General features: G+C 47.8%; 1 protein-coding gene across 1 annotated transcript; it reads right to left on the reverse strand.

The window, feature by feature from the left end:
- DGAT2 (diacylglycerol O-acyltransferase 2) lies at positions 1-22,999 on the reverse strand (the record flags this gene model as incomplete). Its single annotated transcript, XM_082014386.1, has 8 exons — positions 1-155; positions 1,001-1,203; positions 1,953-2,127; positions 5,350-5,554; positions 13,195-13,265; positions 14,131-14,238; positions 15,270-15,389; positions 22,960-22,999. 8 exons carry the CDS (start codon positions 22,997-22,999, stop codon positions 1-3), a joined length of 1,077 nt encoding a protein of 358 aa, XP_081870512.1.
- Between the last annotated feature and the right edge of the window lie 416 nt (positions 23,000-23,415).

The following is a 23,415-nucleotide window of genomic DNA, read 5'->3' on the forward strand; positions in this document are numbered from 1 at the left end:
TCAGTTGACTTCCAAGACCTCAGTCTCTGGCAGGCCAAATTTGCTCTTATACTTGTCAAAGAGTTTGATCAGGGAGTCCACATATATGCTGTGGTAGAAATCCACTTCCCTCTGGGATGGGTTATTGATTTTGGGGATGGTGATGGGCTCCCCAACTGATAAAGAGAGAGAGAAAGATCCACATGTTAGGTTAAGTGCTCCTGTACAGCCTGGAGGTTTACCTTCTATGGCCACAGCTATGGTAATTCAGCACATCCACCCTGGCATAGCACAGCTTGCCGTTATAGCAGAGGTTTGCCCAATTCCTCCCAGTTTTGCTAGGCTCTGAAGCACAATTGTCCCATCACCAGGACCTTCATCACATCTGTAGTGATACCCAGATCCATTTTAGCTACACAAATGCCAGCAGTGCAGAGCCTCTACTGTGCAAGGTGTCTGGGAAGTCCCACTTGCTTCTGTTTACAGCAGAGAGATAAATCCCTCCTCAATTAACAGGAATCAAGACTAAAAGCTGAAGTTCTTGTGTATTCCCCTACACACACCCTCCACAAATAAAAGCAACACTTTTCCCCCCTCCCTCAAAGCCTTGCTGCTTTGGGTTGGAAGACTCAAAGGCAAATTTTAGGGTTGGCTTTAGGATTTAGCCATCAGACAGCATCACACTGCCAGTCCCGGGGCGGGGGGCGGTCAGGGAGGGCTGGTGCAGGCTGCTTCTGAATTTTGCCATCCAAGACCAGATAAGTTAACAGCTACAGCATTTTTTTCCCCGCCCGAAAAAGAGCTCACTTGGAAAACTGTCTGGTAGTAGAGCATGATAGAAAGCTTGTAGCCTCTGGAAACTCTTCTAGCTCATTCTCAGCTGTGCTGGAAAGTTTTATATAGAAGGGAAAACAGTTTTTCTAGTTAAGACTCCAAGACCAAGCTAGAGTAGGGGTATGGCATAGACTCAAGTATGCTACTACCTAGAGAAGCACATAGCATGTTTATATCAAGACCTTACCAACAGTAGTGATGGGCTTGGAGTAAGGTAACAATCCCCAGGTGTTGGAGGAGAAGAGTCCACGGCCATGAAAGATGCATGGAGCAAAGCCAATGTGCTTCTGAAACTTCTTCTGAACCCATCTTCCCCAGGAACCCTCCTCAAAGATCACCTGCTTGTACACTTCATTCTCCCCAAAGGAGTAGACAGGAACTAAGTCCGCACTAGAAAGATGGAAAGATGTTAGGACCTCATACCCCTGGTCTTCAGTCAATACTACAGCACCACACTCACTGCCATGTACTCTTTCAGGCTGCACATATGTAGATTTTACTGGCCAGAGCTTTGTTCAAAGCACAAGGTACTGATGTAAGTCAGCCAGACTTGACATCATATAGTAGATATACTTTTAAGACATGCAAGAAGAGGATTGTACTGGCAATGGGCTCATGAAACACTACGCAGTCAGGCACTGAATATGCTTCCCTATATTCTCATCTCTGATTTTTGATGGACATCCCATTTCAGACACATGGGATCCCTGGAGATGGCAGGGGCTGCATCAGCAATGCCACATGCAGGTTACTGACACTTGCATCTCCTTGCCCTGGAAGCTTCCTGCTGTCTTAAGCAGCTTCTTACCCCTGTCCCATGCTCAGGGACAGAAGACAGAGGACAAGCTCATGTGTCTGATACTCTGAGTATATATCCACACAACACAGCAGGACTGCAGAAAGGAGAATCCATCCAAGATCCCATCCCCAGAAACATCTGAGGTCAGGTTGGACAAGGCTGAGCAACCTGATAGAAGATGTCCCTGCTCATTGCCGGGGGGGTTGGACTAGGTGACTTTTTAAAAGGTCCCTTCCAACCCAAACCATTCTATGATTTTAGAAGACATCAGCTGCTTCAGGGGATGAGAGCACTTTTCATATGCTAGCAGTACTGCTCTAGCATTGAGGTTGCCTCTTACCCATGCCGTAGAGCCAGTTTCACAAATCCTTTCCGGTTTTTCAGCGTCACTGAGTTCTTCCCTGGGGTGCAGTTCAGGGACTCCGCTGCCCCTCCGACCACAATGATGATGGCATTGCCACTACCGTTCTTGGACAAGATGTAGTCTATGCTGTCACGGTTCACAGGACATATACCTGCATATCCAAGAGACAGACACGAGGGTCAAGCTGCAAGATTAAGAATAGCCTGGATGATCCTGAAGACACTTGTAGCAAAAAGTTCATGCCTTGATTGCAAGTTGAGTTGTCCAACTTCCCTGTGGCCAGAGGGTTGTGTAAATATACAACCTGTTCCTCAACTAAACAAGTAGTTCATAGATCTGGACAGCACCAGCTCTCAGAAAGACTTCAGCAAGGATTTTCTTCTACTCTTAGCAATGCCAGAGGCAATTGTTTAAGACATCCTCCTTCCAAGTAAAGGTTGCAGTAGGAGCTGGTTTATCCTTAGCAGGGGAAGCAAAGCAATTGTGTTATTTTGATGCATGAGAGTCTGAATTTCACCAGTTCCTCAGCAAAACTAAGTAGTGGAACAGGTTGTCCTTTAGGAGGAAGGTTTAGCCATACAAAAAGAATTGGTAAGCCTTCCAGAGGAAGATCTGTTATGGTAGTTTAAAAAATTTTTTTCTGAACTAACATCTCAAGCTCTTGCATCGTGAGAGTGCAATCCTTTGCTTTCCTGGGAAGGAAGTAATGTATGGGACAGAGTGCTTAGGTAAGTCCATGATCTGAGATGAGTGTCTGGGAAGGTCTTTCCCTCTAACCCACACTGGAGGGACAGGACTGTACTACCAGTCACAGCACTCCAGCTTTACAAAGCTATCCCTGTCCTAAAGCATAAGGCCCCACTCCAGGGATCTTACCATTCAGTCCAATGAAAGAGGGACCTTTTAATTTCTACTCTATTGCTCTAAAATGCTAAGAAGTTTGAGTCTCTACTCTTGACACTCATGCTTTTATCCGGCAGTTATTATAAGAGATTGCTGATGCCTCACATTTTTGACCAGGAGAAGCCACAGAGAAGTGAGATGCCATCCTTTACATTCCCATCTACACATGTCTGAGCCGTGTTGAATACTTAAGGTCATTGCACTAGGAAAGGCAGTATTACACAATTTAATTTTAGAAGCTGATTCTGCACATCTCATGATAGTCATCACTTAAACCAAGAACTAAATGATGAATGGGTCCCATAAGATTATACAGGGCAAGTCTGCAAGCCTTCATGTGTATCTGGGCATGAAGGTCACCACCTGATCCTAGCTCCAGACCATAAGGGAACAGGCCTCATTTGAGAGATCAGCTGGATTTGAAGATGAAAGACTCATTTCTTTCAGCACAGCTACATGTCTGACCATGTTTCCTTTGAAAGACTCAGGCTGTGCTTGCTTCTCTGTAGGACAGACAGAAGCCTCCGTACTTCTCCCACTCTTCACACCAAGGCTCACTGACTACACAGCCCCAGCTAACCGGGTGGCACAGATTTATGTTCAGCCATTTCACACTTATTAGGAGAAGGAGATTACGCCTGCTCACAGTGCTGAGCATTGAAATCCTTCCTCCAGGAAATGCAGCAAGAGAGGCAGACACGTGGCAATCGCTGAATTGTGCTCTTTAGCACATTTACACAGTGTATAGGATTTTCTGGCCATCTCGTCATGCCTTAAATGATTCCTGCTATAAGTCTAATACCTAGAAAGCTATAAAAAAGTTTGCAATATGCAACAGTTGGTTGTAAACCCGCTAAGTATGTGTATTGTGGTTTTGTTTTTTTTTTTGCCAGGATTTTGCTTGAAGTGGTTCATCCACAAAACAAAGGATCCAGGGAACATCACTTAGGAGTGCTGATAGCTAAAGTCTATGTACTGACACCCTTAAGTTCCAGCACAGGAAAGTGAAGACAAATTATGGCTTTCAGAAAGTTAACTTTATCCAAGAGTTCACACCTATAGTCTTACTTAAATCCTACATACAGAGGAAGCAGAATTTCCCCAATTTAACTGTAATGCTCAGTGAGAGCCAAGCCAGCCCTGTCAGCAGTCATGTTGTTAATGTCTACTCCCACCTTCTATCCAGAAAAAAGAGGGAGGCAGGTCTGCCTGGCCACAAGCTTTGTCTACCAGGCATCTTGAGCAGATTTAACACTTTTTTAACTATAGAAAGGCTGACATTACATGGAAACTTAAGCAACATGTGAACTAAGTTTACAGACATCATAGACTGGATAGCAGATCCCAACTTTTCAGGCACTCCCCAAATTGTAGGAATTATAGACTTGACACAGCAAATTCCACCTGGTGCAGCAAGATAGAAACCAGCTTGAAATACTGCCCTTCCTAGGCAGGGACAAACACCTTTTCTGCACCAGATCCAGTTTGTTTTCCTCTACCTCACCAAATTAAGGCAGTAATCTTGGCAACAGCCAAACCTCACAAGTCAGAGCCGGGTACAGCTACTCCTGTCCTCTCTCCAGCCATGAATTGAGATTCAGCCAAAATACTATGTTAAGATACCTGTTTTTAAGTAATTTATTGTTGAATCTGTCCCAGGAACAGAAAACAAGGTACTGGATTGTTCAAGTCATTGTCTTTAATCATTACACCCTCATCTCTACCTAACCAACAGGCATCCTCACTCTGAAAAGGAAGCTCAGGCCATTGCAAGAACAGTTTCTTGGGGCTGTCAACACTGCTTCCTCCACCCTGTCATAACCTACAAGCCCTCCCTCATTAAAACACTGGAATTCATTAGAACAGACCTATTAAAGTCATTCAGCAAACTCCTATCACTGCCTAATCCCTGTGACTCACCTATAGGAATATTTTCAAGGAAAGAGCTCTTCTGAATAGCTGAAGCTATGCAATACCCCAGATTCTTTACTCCTGCCAGGCACCTAGAAGTGTGGTTGGGTAAAGAGGGCATCTACCACCACCATAACACCTAGATGCATGACAGCTCATGTAGTGAGCCCAGGAGCAGACCTAGCCATGGTATTCACATCTCAAAGGCTAATGAATACCTTATATTTTCAGTCAGCGCAACTTCTTCATCTACCAGTACCTCCTAATGATAACTAGGACAGCTTCCTCCCACGTCTCCATCTTCCACACCCACAACTACAGATGCCAGGTATCTTTACTATGCCTTTGGACAAGACTATCCGTGGGTTAATGTCCCCACAGCCCAAGCTAGTCACATTTATTCACAGCTTCTTGTCAACTGTGTGAAAGCGATGTTTTTGTGACGCTACAAGAGAGAAGTGGTTACGTGAGCCTCTGCCACAGCTTTTCACTTGAAAGAGGGGAAGACAGCTCAGAGTCACGGGCACGAGTAGGAGGAACTAAGTGCTCTTACACTTACCGCCAGACATTAAGTAGTCCCTCAAAATGGGCATCCTGAAGTTCCCAGCCAGGGTAGCGAGGTATGGCCGGATCCCAGGGAATTTCTGGCTGACACCCGTGGCCTCTGTGCTGAAGTTGCAAAAGGCACCCAGGCCCATGATGCCATGTGGATGGTACCCAAAAATGTAGTTCCTGGTGGTCAGCAGATTGTGGGTTTTAACCAGCTAGGAAATAAAAGGAGAGCTCACATGAAGACAGATATTTTCAGGCAATAAGAAAACATTGAGGGAAAAAAGTTAAAGTCCCCAACTTTTGTGTCTCTTCCCACCAGGGGGAACAGCCTAAGGGCTGGAGGCATGGGCCATCCTGGATTTCAGAGGCTGTGGTAAGAGCAGCCACTTAGAATTCAGTTCGCCAAGCAGAGGGAGCAGAATAAACAGGCTGGTCTTAAGACACGAGACGACTGCCAGCCAAGCAGGACTAGGGGTTGGGTTGCAGTAGCCTGTGCCCTTTGTTTCACTACTCCTCCCAAAGGTACTCTTACACGCCTCTTGCCCAAACCAACCAAGTTCTTCATGGCCCTGTAGCCACAGCTACGCCTCCTTCCAGGCCCTCTCACCACATTAGTGGCTCACATCCCAGTATTGAGGGGGAAAGAGAATTAAGAAAAGAAATCGGTGTCCCATAGCAGAAGCAGGTTTGCTTAATACCTGAAAAAAAGACCCAACCACTTAATATGCCAGCTGGCCACCCTCCAAGAGGGAAAACGTGTGGAAGGGTGACTTACCGCTGGAAACTATTCCTCCTTTCAAGAGGTTTTTGCTCTGGCCTAAGTGCCAAAGGGCCAACAAGACACCTCAAGCCATCCACAGCAGTGCTCCGATTTCTGCAGGACATGCTCCAGGAGCAGTAATTATATTGGTTTGGGGTTGTGCAATATTCCTAACCACTTACTCATCTGTTTGCACAGCATAGACACTCCAAAGCTGTCTTAGCCATGCACAGCACAACCCATGCCCTGGTACCACTACTGCCAGAGGGGTTTTTGATGCTTTAAGTAGCAGCAGCATCCCATACACCAGAGCATCCTTCCCTGGCAGTATGCAAGTGGTCCGAGTACGCACACAGCAGGACTGCTGCATCACCCTGCAGAAGCAGGGATCAAATATCATTTTTTTTTCAGGCTGCAATGATGCCACTTTTTGATGACTACAACACCCCGGCACCTCTCAGACTGGGGCAGGACCTATAATTCCCCAGTGGCACCTTCAGCATGAGCTGCTAAACAACTGTATCCCTCAAATTGTACAGGCAAAGGTCACTCTGTGTCAGCTCCTATAGGAAAAACCACAGATTTCCAAGACGTCACATCAGCATTACGTACCCTGCTGTCTTGGCCAAGAAGCACTTTGGCAGTAAGCAAGTCTGTTCTGTTGAATCACACTACAGGGAGCCGAAGTACCATTGCGACACCCTGAAATTGAGTGCCCAGAAATGTGATTCCCTCCTCCCCGTACTCCCACCGCTGTCCCTAGATGAGGCTACGGCACTTGTGTAATTTAAGACAGCGGATGCGACACAGGCATGATACTGCAGCGGGTTAAGCAAGTTGACTATCCCCCTCCACACTTTCCTCTAGCTTTGAGGCCATGTAGAGTTCCAGGAAGCGTGCGCGGATGGTTGTGATTGCAGCAGTTCTGTAAAGCCCTACAGCCTGTGTCACATCAAGTCATCCTTTCTCCTCTTTCCCTGCTTGCCCACTTAGTAGACAACTTCACTTTCACTTCCCAGGGTGGGAGGGCTGTTCCTATAAACCAGTAAGGGCCAACAGGGCTCCCAGACTAGACTGTAAACCACTCTCCAGGAAAGACTGGAGAGGAAAAAAAGCAATAATATGGAAAAGCAACCCATTCATCTCTCAGCTCTTGCTTAGTTGTAGGAGACTGACGGCTTGGTGGCTACAGACACGTGTGGCTTGGTTGAACTGGTGGCAGACACTTCTCCTTAGAACTCTTGTCAGAGCAGGGTAGGGATTTCCAGGCTCCAAGCCTCTTACAGAATAGTTTGAGATGGAAGGGACCTTTCAAGGCCATGTAGTCCAACCCCCTGCCATGAGCAGGGACATCCCCAACTCGAGCAGGTTGCTCAGAGCCCCGTCCAGCCTGACCTGGGATGTTGCCAGGGATGGGGCATCCACCACCTCTCTGGGCAACCTGGGACAGGGTTTCCACCACCCTCACTGTCAAAAATTTCTTCCTTAGATCTAGCCTAAATCTGCCCTCTTTCAGTTTAAAACCATTACCTCTTGTCCTATCGCTACAGGCCCTGCTAAAAAGTCTGTCCCCATCTTTCTTATCAGCCCCAGCAGCTGCAGGAAGGTCTCCCCGGAGCCTTCTCTGCTCCAGGCTGAGCCCCCCCCCAGCTCTCCCAGCCTGTCCTCCCAGCAGAGCTGTTCCAGCCCTCGGAGCGTTGCTGGGGCCTCCTCTGGCCTCGCTCCAGCAGGTCCATGTCTCTCCTGTGCCGAGGGCTCCAGAGCTGGACGCAGCACTGCAGGGGGGTCTCCCCAGAGCGGGGCAGAGGGGCAGAACCCCCTCCCTCGCCCTGCTGGCCACGCGGCTTTGGGGGCAGCCCAGGACATGGGTGGCTTCTGGGCTGCGAGCGCACATTGCCGGCTCCTGTCCAACTTTTCACTCACCAGGACCCCCAAGTCCTTCTCCATGGGGCTGCTCTCCATTCCTTCACCCCCAGCCTGTGCTGGTACTGGGGGTTGCCCCAACCCAGGTGCAAGACCCTGCCCTTGGCCTTGCTGAACCTCATGAGGTTCACCTGGGCCCATTCCTTGAGCTTGTCCAGGTCCCTCTGGATGGCATCCCATCCCTCAGGCATGTCAACTGCACCACTCAGCTTGGAGTCATCTGCAAGCTTGCTGAGGGTGCCCTTGATCCCACTATGTCCTTGATGAAGATATTAAATAGTATTGGTCCCAATACAGACCCCTGAGGGACACCACTCACTTCACCTGCACCAAGCACAGCTGCTTTAAAAGGTAGCTGGCTGACACAGAGGGTTTGTCCTTGTCATGCTGGAGCACAAGGCATTTGTGAGCTGAGCTTGGCAAAGCCACATATCTGCTCCCATACATAAGACATGCTGTTCTCCTGCTGCCAGCCATGGCAAGCACCCTGCTCCAGCCCCTCCACCACGTGCAAGGGCACCCAGTTCCCAGTGGAGCCAGTTGCTCGCATACCTCGCACAAACCCCAGCCTTATCCCTCTGTGCTTGCTTCCCAAGACCTCCTGTTATGGAGCCAGAGGGTTACACTTTCCCTGCTTGGTGACACCCACCGTGCTCACCCACACCACAAGTAGTGCAGGAACAAGGCAAGGGGTGTGCAGGGAACCTGCACATCCCACCCATGGCAAGGAAAAAGGGCAATTTCTGAGCAACACCGGAGACGCGATGATTTACGGGTCAGAGTCAGCCTGGCATTCATACACGTGCTTTTCCCCATCAGTTTGTCCCACGCAGGATGCCACTGCCCTCCACAGGCTGTCCCACAACAGATGGGTCCCCAGAAGCTGAACTTGTCTTCCTCCACCCAAGTCCAACTAAGGCACCCAAAGACTTAGATCTTATCTTAGGTCTGCTAATGCATGACCTCAGAGCAGGGTCTGAGCCGCCAACACCAAAGGCAGGGCTGCCATGGCTCTCAGTCTAGAAGCAGGCATTTTTGAAGTGCTGTAATCACTTCATTCCTAGTCTCAAGCAAGACTGAAGCTTTCCTTAGGTGGCTGATCACTCACTACCAGTCTTCTTGCACCTTTCCCCTTGACGAGCAAACACGGAGCTGCTGGGCAGCGACCCCCTTATCAGCCTGGCCTAAGGAATCGCTGTAGCTGCCATTTGACAACACTTTTGCAACTCTGTCCTGAGCCTCTGACAGGTTTTTCCTTTTGCTTCAAAGTCTTCTCCAGTCCCGGAACCCTCAGCTCCTGGAAGCCTCGGTGCTCCCGCGATGAGGCGGAGGCGGCACGTCCTTGCTGCATCGCAGGTGGGTTATTACAGTGCTGGCACTGGAGCTGGACCTTCACCCCGCTGCACTAACACACCTATTCCCAGCTGCTCTCCGAGACCAAACCTGTTTCGGTGGGAGCAAAGGTCTGTCCATCTGCTCTAGTAGTAACAGATTTCTTTAAACAGATCTAAGCCTGCCTACAGAAGCCATAAAGCAATGCAATTACAGTAAAAACTAGTGTTAATATTTGAATGCCAGATATGCCCGAAGAACAGTATTGCCAATTTATAGGAACAGGACGAGTAAGTAGCACATTCAAGTGTGGAGAAAGAGGACTGCAGAGACACTGCTGCTCAGCAGCAGGAGCCAGCAGAGAGCAGGATGAAAATGAGTGGTGCAGGGGGGTGCTCAGCCTACCTGCAAGCTGAGCAGCACGGTGACCACAGAAGCATGCGGAAAGCAGAAAGTTAGAGCTCGTCCTGCAGGATCCAAGCAGCAGCAGCGAGCCTATAAGCTTGCAAAACAACCCAACAATTGCAGTGAGCTGCATCACACCCAGGGATGCTACGGAAGAAATTATCTCACCTTCCCAGCAATGAAGGCCAGGACCTGAGCACCCCTCTAGGCTCTCAGTATTACCACTAAGCACAGGAAGCAAAAGCCTCCAATTCCATTCTGTAAGTCATCTACAACAACAACTAAGGAGAAGCTTTGCCAGGAAGCCAGCCAAGCCCCAGACTGCAAGTCAAACTCTGCAAAAAAAAAAAGTCACTGTCTTGCAACAGGCGGGCTGCTGACTCTCCATCTCATCTGACATGCTCACTGCTTGACAAAGGCAAAGCAAAGGTCTACAGTCATTGCTATCTGAAGTGCTCTTGCCTCTGGAGATAAGCAGTAGCTGCGCTCAGGAGCTCAGCTGATGGCTTCTTTACCTAATGAAGATCTTTAAATTGTGGGACTCCCCACACGACATCCTCAGATCAGCAGGATGTGCTCAGGAGGCTGCTGGGACCCTGCCTGCCCCCCCAGCAGTGGGGCTGAGCCCAGCCAGGCACATAGCACCATGCTCACACCTTACCTGGCAGTTCAGCACCAGGATTTAGCTCACTGGAAGCTTCCTCAGCTGCTTCATGCACCGCTTAGTCTGCTGCTTAGTGGCTGGCCTTGCAAATAATGCTTTAAGCTAACTTAAGCTTCTAGTGCCCTAAAATAGCTTATTACTGTCAGAGCAGCTGCACGAAGCCCCAGTGAATGTGAGCAGCCTCTGCTCATGCTGAGGAATAGAGTCAGATCCAGGCTGGTTCCCAAATCCACCTGGTATTACAAAACATGACTTGGTATCTCCAGGTACAGGTACAATAGTCCTACTGATGTTTCAGGTCGGGAGGCACTGCTGACTCAGCTAGAGACCAAGCCTAATCATCAAATATCAGAGCAGAGCCTGTTTCTCATGCAGTCACTCCAATAAAGCAAGCCTGATGCCAGCAGGTAGAGCTGTGGAGGGATGCAGCAGATCTAGCCACAAGTTCTAACACACAGCTTTGTCAGAGCTCGATGCTGGCGGTGTTTCAGCCTGCCCAGATCCAGCCTGCGTCCTCAAGATTCAGCTCACCCCAGCTTGGTACAAGGGAACCTGGTCTTCAAACCTGCAGCCGCTGAGGACAGCACACTGAAAGGCCTCCCCTCCAAAGCCTTTAGTGCTACAGCTGTCACCCACTGGGAGCTGGCTCCCTAATCCTGGGGAGGTGGCCTTAGGGTTTGGGGAAAACCATCTGCAAAACTGCTTCCTGTTTATTGCCTGGAATAGGAGTAAGATCTGAGCCAGGTACCTATGCTGCTGTGCATGCAGCTAGCACAGCTCTGTGGGCAGTTTGTAAAAAACGAGTTTAGCATCACAGGTGCCACCAGTGAGATTGTCACTGGTGTGATCCACCCTTGCAGCGCTCAGTGGACACACGGCACAGGATGAGGTGCAGCAGACGACTACCCCAAATCACAAGCCAGGTGACAAACCAAGCTCTGCTGAGCTGTTACACAGGCAGTTCAGGATCCAGTCAAGGGGAATTTTGCAGGCAGAAGATTTAAACAAGCGCTCCTCCCAGACCAATCTCCCTCTTGACTGAAGACAAGTAAATAGCTTATCCAAGGAGATCCCATGCTCTTAGCAAGTTCAAACCCAAGCTGTTTTGGTGCTTGGTACCACTCCTTAAAAGAGATTATATTCATGCTTCATCCTGTAAGAGTTCAATCCCAAAATTGCAGACAAGCACCTCACAGCCCCATGATCCCTGTAGCAGGCTTTAACAAACGTGCAGCAGCTGGCTGTTTCTCCATAGCAGGCGCAGGAGTTATCCCACAGCTGTCAAACCCCGTGTGCTGCCCTTTGCATACCATTTACCAGCGCTCTCTGCAAACCTTGCACAACTCTACCCGCTTCGTGACAAAGGAATTGCAGCATAAGGGGTTCTTGCAAACGGACTGTGTGAACTAGCAAGTATTTACCTAAAACAGCAGAAGTTCGGTTTATCTACCTGACCTCATATCTAAACCTACTCAAACCACCCAACTGTTTGACAAACTTCTAGTATCTACAGTGGATCTGACTGCATGGCTGGTGCAGAGAATGTTTCCGTGAAGACAGAGACCTTCAGAGGAGAGGTGAAACAAGGGGACCAGCCATGGTGACCCTCTTGAATCAAATCCCCAGGAGAAACTAGCCTATTTTAACCTTCAGCAGTATCAGGAAGACTGGGCTTGATGCAGTATTGAGGACTTTGTAGTAGAAGACAACCCACGTGAGACCCTTCAACACTAGAACATGCTCTGTTCTCCATTAACCATGGGACCTGGGTTGCCCAGCCACTTGCATCCTCTGCAGTTGCATTGCATTTTCCCCACATACACCTACATTCACCAGGAATTACCTGTTGACAGGAGCAGGAATGTGGTAAGAGTGTTCACTAGCAGCACATTCAGGCACCCTGAGAGTTCAAGTGACTTTGCAAAGGAGGAATCCAGTCTATGTCACCTTGGCTTCCTACTGGAATTGGATTCCCTACTGCCTTCTGAGGCCGGGCTATCTTAGGGCAGGGCAGTTCATCAAAAGCCATGGCAAGGTCCCTCCCTTTTGCTCAGACTGAATAAAACTTGCCAACAGCCTTACATAATAGTCCTTTCAGCTATGTGTCTTTCCAGAAAGGATCGAGTTCCCTCCTAGCTGAATTTGGCCCCTGCTCCCTTCCAAGTCCTCCAGCTAATTCTGCAGTCCCCAGAGCAGACTGGCAGCCCTGTCCTCTGTCTGCAGCAAGTCTAAACTAGCAGGGAAAACACAAGCAGAAGGTGAGCAAGTTACAAGATAGAGAATTGGAGCAATTCCCACTGCTGGAAACCCCCTTCCCCAAAGCAGCTAGACTTCGGGGCTGATTTCACCGCTCCCTGTGAAGGGGTAAGGCTTTTGGTGCACAGGGTTCCCAGATATTTTTACCCATTACACTGCTGCCCTATAGCATAACTGGAACACAGACCAAAACTGAGCTAGATTTATAAGATTCCTGTGGCACAAAAGAGAAGTTGGAGAGATGTAGCATTACTGCTACAGGACCCATTGCCTCAAGAAGTCTGGTGATAAAACCACATCTTCTACAAATCATGATACCACCACTGATGATGCATTTCAGATTTTATAACCACAGCTGATCCAAGCAGTAGTATAGCAAAGTGAGCCATGTCCTGCTTACAGTTCAGTGCCATGGATAGACTAATGTAGGTCCAACACCATCTCCATGAGGGTTATTACAAGCCAGTCTAAAACAGTTAAGTCCCGATGCATAGAGTTAAACTGTTACTTACTCTTATTGGAAAATAATCCCTGAAGTACCTCCATATAGCCCAGTTTCTCACCCATTGGGATCTTCTTCCACCTGAAAGGGGGAAAAAAAAACAACACATGTTTTTAAAGCTCTTTCCACATGGTTGCCAACCAAGAAGCCTAGAGGACTCCAGGTAAGTTGCCATCCCTCTAGAGAAAATCAACAATTTCATTCCCTAAGGGAATGGGACACCTGCATCTTTCACTAAAATCAGGTAAAACCATCCATGCTCAGGATTTCAGGATACTTCAAGCTAACTAAGGCCTGACAACAAATTCAGAATAGGATCTGACTTGATATTCTGTTTTAGTTGGGCAATGGACAATTCAAGGTAGAAACAACTCGATGTTAACTTCAGAACCTTCCTTCCCCAAAAGATGAATAAGATCCTGGATGATTTCAGTGGTCTTGAAGCAATGGAAAGTTGTGCTAATCTGGCTATGAAAGGAGTTGCCATCAAAACTTCTTGCCATTACTGTAGTGGGGTCTCAGAGCTGCTTTCTACAGGGTGTTTTCTGAAATAAAAAGCTTTTGCTTAATTTGCAGCAACATCGACTCCATAGGGAAGGGATCTTAAAACTCATGCCACAATCTGAACCTTGCAAGAGCTGGAGAGGACAGCAAGATCTTGAATCTTTATGTAGATCTTTCTGACCTACAGGAAGCACCTAAGCCTTATAAATTTGTTGCTACAAGCCAGCAACAGCACAGTATTAGTGCATGTTATCTTGTATTACTCTCAACATCAATAAAGCCTGCAGTCACTGCTTACACCAAGGGATGAATTCTGCTTTTGGTCAGTGATTCAGCCAAGTCCCCCTAAGAAGGGAAGTCACCCATTATAAGGAAATGCTTCTTTGTCTAAATATGAGGACAGGGACACTTAAAGACCAAGGATCTATTCTGCAATATTTACCTTTCTTTGGTGTATTCCAGTCAAATACCAGCCAGGCTAAATATAGAGCAGCAATCAGCCAGCAATCTGTGCACAGTATGTACATGAGGATTAAAGTGCAAGCAACACCTGTATAGGTCCAAGAAAGAGAAGAAAACAAGGTTGCACCAGGTTTTGGTCTGCATTTACACTTGCATTAAGAGCCCCTTGCCTTTTGACCCTTCTATACTGAAGTCTTAGTCTCAATCTGATGTCATTAATCCCAAATCAAATCGGATTTAGCTAAAAACTCCTTATGTAGGGCTGAGACGCTTCCTCCAAAGCTACCTGCTTTGAAATACCTCAACCTCCCCTTCATGGTTTCTTCAGGTCTCTCTCTCTAATATCCCTAGGTAGGAGGAGAGCTGCTCCACCAGGCAAGGGCAATAGCAAGACTTCATGAGCATTAAGATTTCTTTGTGGCCCACACCAAGGGGGTTTCTTCCACAGCTACACAAGTCTTCCACACATCACGCCAGCTCTATGCCAGCCATAGCACCAGGGTGCCAGAGATCCCACCCACAAATGATATTGCCATTTTAGCACAAGCTAGATTGAGAAGGAACACAGACTTGCTTGACTGACTGCAATCTGCATCTTTCTCCAGTTTAATTATCCACAATACTGTGGAACAGAGCAGCCTGAGACTTCACAAAACAGAAGTACCCAGAGACAGTCTTTACTATTTTACTGGTCTAACATTTCTTGCCCATCTCTAGTACCTCTTGGAGGAGACCAAGCCAAGAGGAAGGCAATCCTGTTGCAATTGGTTGCATCAGTTATCAGTTGCTTCTACGAAATTTCTTCTGTGGACATTTCCATGAATGAGTCAGGTGAGAGAATTCCAATTGCTTCCGCCTTATTTGTACGGTAAACAGACATGAGCTAATCAGTAGGTCTTTCCATAGCTCCTATGGTTTTGTAGAGCCAGGGAAGTCGTTTATTGCCAAAATATCAAACTATGCAAGTGTGTTCTACAATATCCACACACCCCAGGAGAGCTGTCCTGCTGCAGTGCACATCCAGCAATTAATGCTTATGTAAAAGTTAACATTTTTGCACTAAAATTCTTCCAGAATTAAGGCAAAAAACTTTGCTTTAGGCCAAAAGGTGTTACTTACCCATGATAAGAAAGGTGAGAACCCATTGCAGCACAGAGATGATCTGGAGTTGTTTCTCTACTTTGGATTTAGATAGCCAGAACAAATCCTGCAGAGCAGAAAGAATGCTCGATCCTGTGCCTAAGAAAAAAAGAAAAGAAATAAAGTTACATTTGCATGCTAAGCAAAGATAACCATTTCCCTTTCAAATAGGTTTTAAATCAATGTTTGTGCAGTTTGCTTTTAGAGCAAGGCTTCTAAATGGCTTATATTTCCCACGGAGTTCAGGCATCCTGGAAGGGGAAGGGTTGCCATCTGCAAGCATCCAGCTGTTTTGGGGATGCTTAAGGGGATTAATGGGTAACATCAGTTCCCACCTGAGCAAACCTCTATTCACTTGACCATAAAAGTGCAGAGGACATTAACACATCATCCTAACACACGTCCGAGTTTCAAGCTGCCAATTCCTAGAAGTGGTGTTTGATAACAGCAAAACCCATGAGATGACGATAAAGATCAGCTGTCAAACCACAGGCAAGCACATGCCAGGTTGCAGTCTGAACTGTTGCTCATCCACCTTTCACCAGCCCTGTTGCACAACTCCTACCCGAGTTCAAGGAAAACTCTGCACTCCAGCCTTACACGGCACCGCCCAAGGGCTGGTTGAGCAACACCTCAACAACATGACCCTGTGTTGGATCCACAGCTCCAAGGGTAAGGAAAACAATCAATGTTTCTAAAGCAGTAAATGAGGAAGGAAGGAGTTGAAAGCCACTCTTAGAAGCTTAAGCTATTGCAATGGGCAGAGACCCAAGTAAAATACTGAAGTGAAAGACTTGGTTTCTGTATGAAGAACCACCCAGTGTAGCATTTGCCGATATGCTCAACAACCTCGAAAAAGTAGTGAGTTTTCCTTTCCTTCTCTTCATTGCTATTTCACAAGCACCATAATAACTGGCTAAAATGCAAACCACACTGCTGGCCTATGAACAAACCAGGAGGTGTGTTTACATATTTCCTTTTCTATTTAAGCCTGTTATTAGAAGGAATGCAATGCTGCTGAGCAGCTATTATGTTGAATGGGTTCACTCCTTGCTGTTGCTGGCAAGACATGACAGTGCTAGTGGTGATACCATAGTGAGCCCTCACACTTAGTCAAATGAAAGCTTGATGGGGAAGAGGCTCTTCTCTAGATAGAGAAGGTCCTATAGTTTTAGTAGTTTCTACAAAGTAGGTTTCACTAATGCATCTTTTAAATAAGCAAAGCATCTCTGCAGTCCTGCTGTTGCCCTTGCTGATAGTCTAAGCAAGAAGATTAACGCACAGTAGCTGCACCTGCAGAATTATAGTATTAGTTTTGCAGCTTCTTTGCTCCCTCTCTTAAATGTCATTTAATGTTAAGCCTGAGCACAGTCCCTAGGACTGGAAGCTACATGCCTTCCTGAGTGTTTCTGCTAGTAAAGGACATCAACAAGGAGACACAACAGACCTTGCAGCCTAAATCTAGAGCCAGCCCACCCAGCCTAGGCCTTTGGATGTGCTTAGTCTATGTTGAATGAACAATCCTTGCCATGGGTTGGGCCTTAACTACTCCAAGCAGACCAAGTTTTGATCCAGTACAGATCATGTCACTGCAACTGCCAGTAAACCAAAACCTACAGCACTAATCCAGTCTGAAGCAGCAGCTCAAGCTGAAGGCAGGTCTTTGCAAGATAACACAGTACTCGCTGAATTCACTTTTAATACCATAAATAACTCTCCAGTTTGAGATGAGACAGGGCAACATGCTGCTGAGGCAAACCACCACCATGGACTGATTTGCAATGCTGGAGTACCCAAGCAGGAAGCCTCAAATTGTGCTGCAGCTCTTCACATTTGACAGTAAGTGCCCAAATCTGGGGTAAATGCCCCAAATCTCCACCCCATTTTTTACAGAGTCACCTGTCGAAGGATAAGGGAAAACTGTCATTCCTGCTGAGGGGCCCAGCCGGGAGGCAGCTGCTACTGCAGCTGTCCCAAAACCTGGTTTAGACAATTGCACATGGACACACCTCATAGAGCCTGAGGACAACTAGATGCTAAAGGAAACTTTTAGCGAGCTATATGGCCTGTGACACCACTATGTCCTCAAAATAAGACAGAAGTCTTAGAGGTGATTTGTGATCCATAAAAAAATCCCAGACCCATGTAATTTATCCTCCCAGCACCTGTAGTTACACTAGCAAAGCATCTTTGGATTGAAGAATCCAACACTCCAGCCTTGGATCAGCTAAATCCCTACCCTCTTCCCCCCGAAAAGAACAACTGTTTATCCCTCCAGATGAGAATTTGTACTTCAGCATTTTCTACATGCTTTAACACATTGTAGGCATTGCTAGCCCTGTAAATAAACCAGTACTGGGCAGCATAAGTCAACCTGTCAACTTGTTTCTCAAACCACATTAAGCTTTTTGTGGCAACATTCAACTCCAGAATGTTGAGGAAGGGGAGGCACAGGTTTGGCAGACAGCTCTGAGCAGGCAGCTGAGCACCTGCCCTTGGACAAATGGTGTCCTGGGTCAATTATTTGCTGAAAGCAAAAACATCCTTCACAGAGATCAAGACTCCCAACACCAGAAAAGCCCGTAGCTACCATAGGCTGAATAATATTAACATTTAATTCCCAGTTAAGTCCAGTGGCAATGGAAAGGACTGTGGGAATGGGCAGAGGTGTCAGCCGGCCTGTGCACAGTCCACCTTCGCACCAACAACCTGCACACTCCAGATGGACCCCGTGCATCAACCGCAGGCTGGACAATTATAGGTTTAGTGCCAAGACATCCATTTCCAGCCAGTCCTGAGCTCGCTATTCATCACATCAGACTTAACACCTCATGTATTCAACCCTCCATGCAAGCCTTGCTTCCTTTCTCCTTCAGCTGTAGTAGCCTTGAGGCATTCTTGGGAAGATCCTCCACACTCTAGAACCAGGCTGGTTACTGGTGACACAGAGCAGAAGAGCTTTGACAAGTCAATAGAAATGTGTTTTTAGGATTCAACCACAGCAGAATAACCCAACACTGATACTTGGGTTCAGTCCTTTACAAGAAAACCTTTCCTTTTAAGGGCTCACCTGGGGGCCCACACCAAGTATCATTCACATATTAAAAACCCAAGGGAGAATTAAGCTAGGAAAAGCAATTTCTCTAGCTTTCAGGGAATGCATTAGCCTAATAACCAAGTTTAATAAGGCCCATTAGACATACCCGTGATTAATTTTGAGGTGAAGGATACTGTATAGCCCAGCCTGTGGTATCCATTTATATCAGTCTTTTCCCAAGGTAATATTTTGAATCCTGGAGAACAGACCTCCATCCTCTACTGCTGAAGACCATTGCTTATCATGTGCTGGCCACCCAGTGCAGCCCCTGGAGTGTTTCCCATTTGCTCTGGTTTTCCAGGGCACCTGTTCCAGAACCAGACAGCCTGGCTGTTTGGGGTCATAGCCTTAGCAACCCATGTCTACACAGTAGACATCTTAGCAACAGGTTTGCTGGTCTCAGATGAGATCCTGAGCCCCTCAACTGACACTGCAGCTCATGCCCTGGAGTGCTGACGGGATACTGTCTGTACTAATAGGCCACGTATGGCTCTCAAGGATGTAACTTGCCAAGATGGCCAAAAAAGGGACTTCTCCAGGAGACCTCACTGCTGCTCAGTGATAGCAGCCATCTACAGCCTTCCAAGGAATCTCAGTGACATTAGCAAGCTGTGTCCCAACTGGTGATGGGCTTAGTACATTTATTTAATTCCAGCAGCCAGTCAAGCACAAGAGATGCTACCAAGGAGATCCCAGAGACAACGAAGGGTTTGACCAAGCCTTTGACTCACACCTGCAACACAGACTCAGCTAGGGACAGTATCTTGTGCACTTCCAGATAAGTTTTTCAGATAAAGTGCCCAAACACCATGATTTACCTAGGCAGTAAAGGAAACCCAAAGGCCCCAGGAGAAGAAGTAGGCAGGACTTCACATCTGGACACCAGGAAACCCAATCCACAGCACTTAATTACAAAGCAGTCAAACAAATTAAATGAGAGGAAGTACAAGTGTTGCAGATAGTTAAAAATACACTGAAAGCTTGTTAAAGCCAAGCTTCATCTGCCCTCTTTTCAAGACAACTACCACATTAATTCTTGGCCAAGAATTATACTGCATGACACAGCTTATTTCGATGAAAAACAAATTGCATGTAGTATAGCTGGGCCCCTCCGAAGCGTAAGGTACAAGTAGACATTTTGAGCTACATATTTGGCAGAGAAGCTGACACTGGAGGCATAACAGAATTAGGTTAAGCAGACCGATACGAGGATACTTGAAGACGCAGCCTCCCACCCAAGAGCAGGAGTCTGCACGGCAAGCTGCTACATTAAATGGGACATCTGTAAAACCCCTTGAGCACCACACGTTATTCTGTGTCTAGGTTTACTCAGATGCCCCGGCTGCAGTGCACGAGCTCTCTCCACTTCTAGCTTTGCTGTTAGTGGTACTAAATAGTGAATCATTTGTTAGAGAATAACGAATTACCAGTGTGGGGTAATAGTTATCCTGCTCTGTACACAGCTGTAGAGCAGTTCGCCCCAGGAGACTACTTAATAATCCCATATTATCTACAGTAAAGAATGCCTACGACTGGAGGTCAGTGACATAGTTAACAGGGACATGTGACAACGACATTTATTTCAGCCCCATTAGAAAGGAGCTGGGACTCTGCATAGCAAATAGACAAATTTGTTATGACATTTCTCTCATGGTAGATCTGCATTTACTTGCAGCACTGAACTTGGCCTTCAGACTCAAGTCACAGCTGTGTGTGGGTTAAAGTGAGGTAAGCACGAGGGTAGACCCACCTGTCCTAGACCAGTCAACAACTTTAGATTTAAGTCAGCAAGACTTAATAGCTCTAGACAAGAGAAAGGGAACCATCATACACTCCTTCTCTGGGCACACTGGGATGTAGTAAGAGCTCTAGAAGAAGGGCTTAGCCATAAGCATGTCCAGACCTCTACCTCCCAGGCAGTTTTGTCAAAAGGAGACACCACAACACAGCTAGCAGTGATGCCATACTCCAAAGACAGGACTCCCCAGGTCCTCCCCCAAGCAGAAATTAGGTTTACCCAACCTCAAGTGCAGCATAAGACTAACTCAAAGTAAAGTTCAGTGAAATATTCTTCATCCCAAACTATTCTACAATCTTGTTCCACATTGCCTAAAGCTTTTAGCCACAGTCCAGCCAAAACAAAGGAGAGAAGAAGCTTCTGCAAGATGAAACAAGGTAAGAGGAGCTACTTCAGCAAAGGACAGCCCTTAAATGCTCTGGCCACACTACCATCCTTCCTCAGGAGAGTTGAGCACCTCCTTGCTGCTCTGCCAAACACAAGGAGGAAAGTGCCTGGACAGCCTATGGCCAAAGTGGGTCAGGTCAAGATGAGGAGACAACCACCCCTTCTGCCCAACCAAAGTCTCAAAGCATCATGCAACCCTAGGCATTGGTCCAAGGTCTGCTCTGATTTTTTGCAATACTGGGTTGGCGTCCAAGAAAGGTCCCCTGCATACACACAGGGATGGATAGAGGCCGATGCCTGCACTTTTTTTTGCTTGTTTTTAAGTAGGATCAGACTCTCAGCCAAATTCACAAGCACTGGGACAAAACCAGATGCCAGGCAAACACGACAACTGGAGACTAACAGACAGTATGAGCCATTCAGATTCTCACCCCACAAAACTCAGCTCTTTGCGCAGGCAAGATACTTGGAAAAGATGGTCAGGGAGGTACAAAAAAAGTCCAGTGGGTTTGTTCTAAATATCCTGTGTGGTGGGGGAAGTTATCTAACATAGTCAAGCAACACGTGAGGTCTCATGCATGAACTGTTGCACCACGGCACCTCTGCCCATCTTTGATCTGCAGGTCCCACGTCATCATCCCCAAAGGCCAGCCTGAGTCTGAGCTCCTCTGGCAGGCACCTGGCTTCTGCTTCGAACAGGCAGGCTTTAGAGCTGATCCTGCATTTTATTGCCCATGGCAGGCTACAGAACTGGCAAGGGGATGCGTTGGCGGATGCTGCAGTCACCAAGGCAACATCTCACATCTCCCCAGGCAGAAGCACATGAAGAAATTAATAAGGAAGCACAAATATCACTGCAGGACCCCCAGTGAGGTACCTCAGAGGAAAACTGATCTGAGGAGTTAAGACAGCTTTCCATCGCTAAGCAGGATTATCTAGAGATGAGGCCAATCGCTGTCCCTAAACCACACTCCATTTTGAATTATGCATGTGTCCTAGATCCATCATTAACATGCCAGTGCCAACAAGGTGGCCACTGAGGTCTCGGGTCAGGCCTACATATTTTATAGGTCTCCTGAATGATTTATTCTCTGTACCTGGCTTGCAGTTAATTCTCAATTTAACAGTTAACATGCTGTTAATTCAAATGACCCGTCTCAACTCAAAACATCGCTTGGCATCTTGCTAGTTGCATAGCAAGCTAAGTTACTTTAAGGACCAGAGCTGAGCATGAGAAGCATATGCAGGTATTTTGCCCAATCGGTTCACAACTGAATCTACCATCTCTAATATGGGAAGGTGCCACATTTTTCTGAGATGAGCACCAACAGCTCTACATGCAAAAAAGCAAGAGCTTAGGGGTTAATTCACCAGGTTCAGGTCCTCTTAGCTCTGCTAATGATTTGCTTAATCAACAAGCCGTTCCACAGGTCTCTTCCTCCCAGGAAGAATTAGCAGTTAGCTTTTCCGGGGGCAGAAAGCCTTCTGCACCGCAGACAGAGCGATCATTCGAGGACCGCCCAGAAGGCACAGGGTAAATTATTGTCCAAGTGCATTTCCCTGCAGAACCCCCACTATTTGCAAGTCCTGACAGTTCTCCAGACAAGCACCCTCGCAGGAGGGGTACAAGGCTCTGTCAAGCAAATATTTAGACTTGCTGAATTTATTCCTCCGAGATCCCTGGAACTGCTTTTACAAGCACGCAAGGGAGCTTGCGGTTTGGGATTTCCCATGTTGTCTCTCCAACACCTTTAACCTTCACGTTTCAGCCTGCAGCAGCTTCGTTCAGCGCCTGCAGCCACTCTGCCCATGATGGGTGTCAGCCACCAGCACCCAACCTGCTCCTCTCGCCGAGGAAGCGACTTACCAGCACGGGGGGTTGTAGAAGCAAACCCTTCACTGTACTTCCTAACATAAAACCTTGCTTTGGCACTGAATTTTCAACTCCCCCTTATAAAGCAACAACAAATAGCAATGCTTCCCCCCCCCGGTGATAAAACTACCACTTTCCTTCCTACCATCACAAGGAGGGGGAGGAAGGCTCATTTTTCAGCAAGTGCCACATTTCAGCAGGGTGCAAACTCACTTAGAACCGTCTGCAGCAGCTTCAGCAAAGCAGCCTGACCCTCCAAGCTGGCTCAAAAGCAAAACCTGCGCGGAGGGCTGCAAGCCGCAGCCAGCCTCCCCGCCATTGCATGCTGCCCTTCCTCCTCCTTCCCCCTCTTAAACAACCACTCCTGCAGGCAGGAAGAAGGAGGGGGAATATACGAAATAAAGCTGAAGCGTTTCGGTGCTGATTCCAGCCCACCTCGTACCGGGCGCGATGCTGCTCCCCCGGGATGCAGCGTCCTCCCGGCAGCGGGACCCACCTCCCCCCACCCCGGTACCTCGGAGCACCCCGGAGTAGGCGGCGATGATGGTCTTCATGGCGGAGGGGGGGTCAGGTCCCGGCCAGGGCCATGGGATGGAGAAGATCAACTAACCACGCGGCCCCGGTGCAACCGGCGAGTGGGAGAGGCACCGGCCGCGCATCCCTATATAGCCCCGGGCAGGAGGGGGAGGAGGAGGAGGAGGAGGAGGAGACGAAGGAGGAGGAGGAGGAGGAGGAGGAGGAAGAGGAGGAGGAGGAGGGACGGGCAGTGGCAGGACGCCTGGGTCCTTCAGCCCGGGGAGGGAGGGGGACAGCCTTTGGCCCCAGTGATGCAGCTTGCTGCATGGGATGGGGATTTGGGGAGGGGGTGAAGGGCAAGGCAGGGGCGCACCCCAACACCCTCTGCAAGGTGTTTCTCTCCCTGTTCTCCTTCCCCCCACGTTTCAGAGCGGGGGAACCCCCCCTGGCCCCC

Source organism: Phaethon aethereus (assembly GCF_964289735.1).
Source record: "Phaethon aethereus genome assembly, chromosome: 1".
NCBI classification, from domain to species: domain Eukaryota; kingdom Metazoa; phylum Chordata; class Aves; order Phaethontiformes; family Phaethontidae; genus Phaethon; species Phaethon aethereus.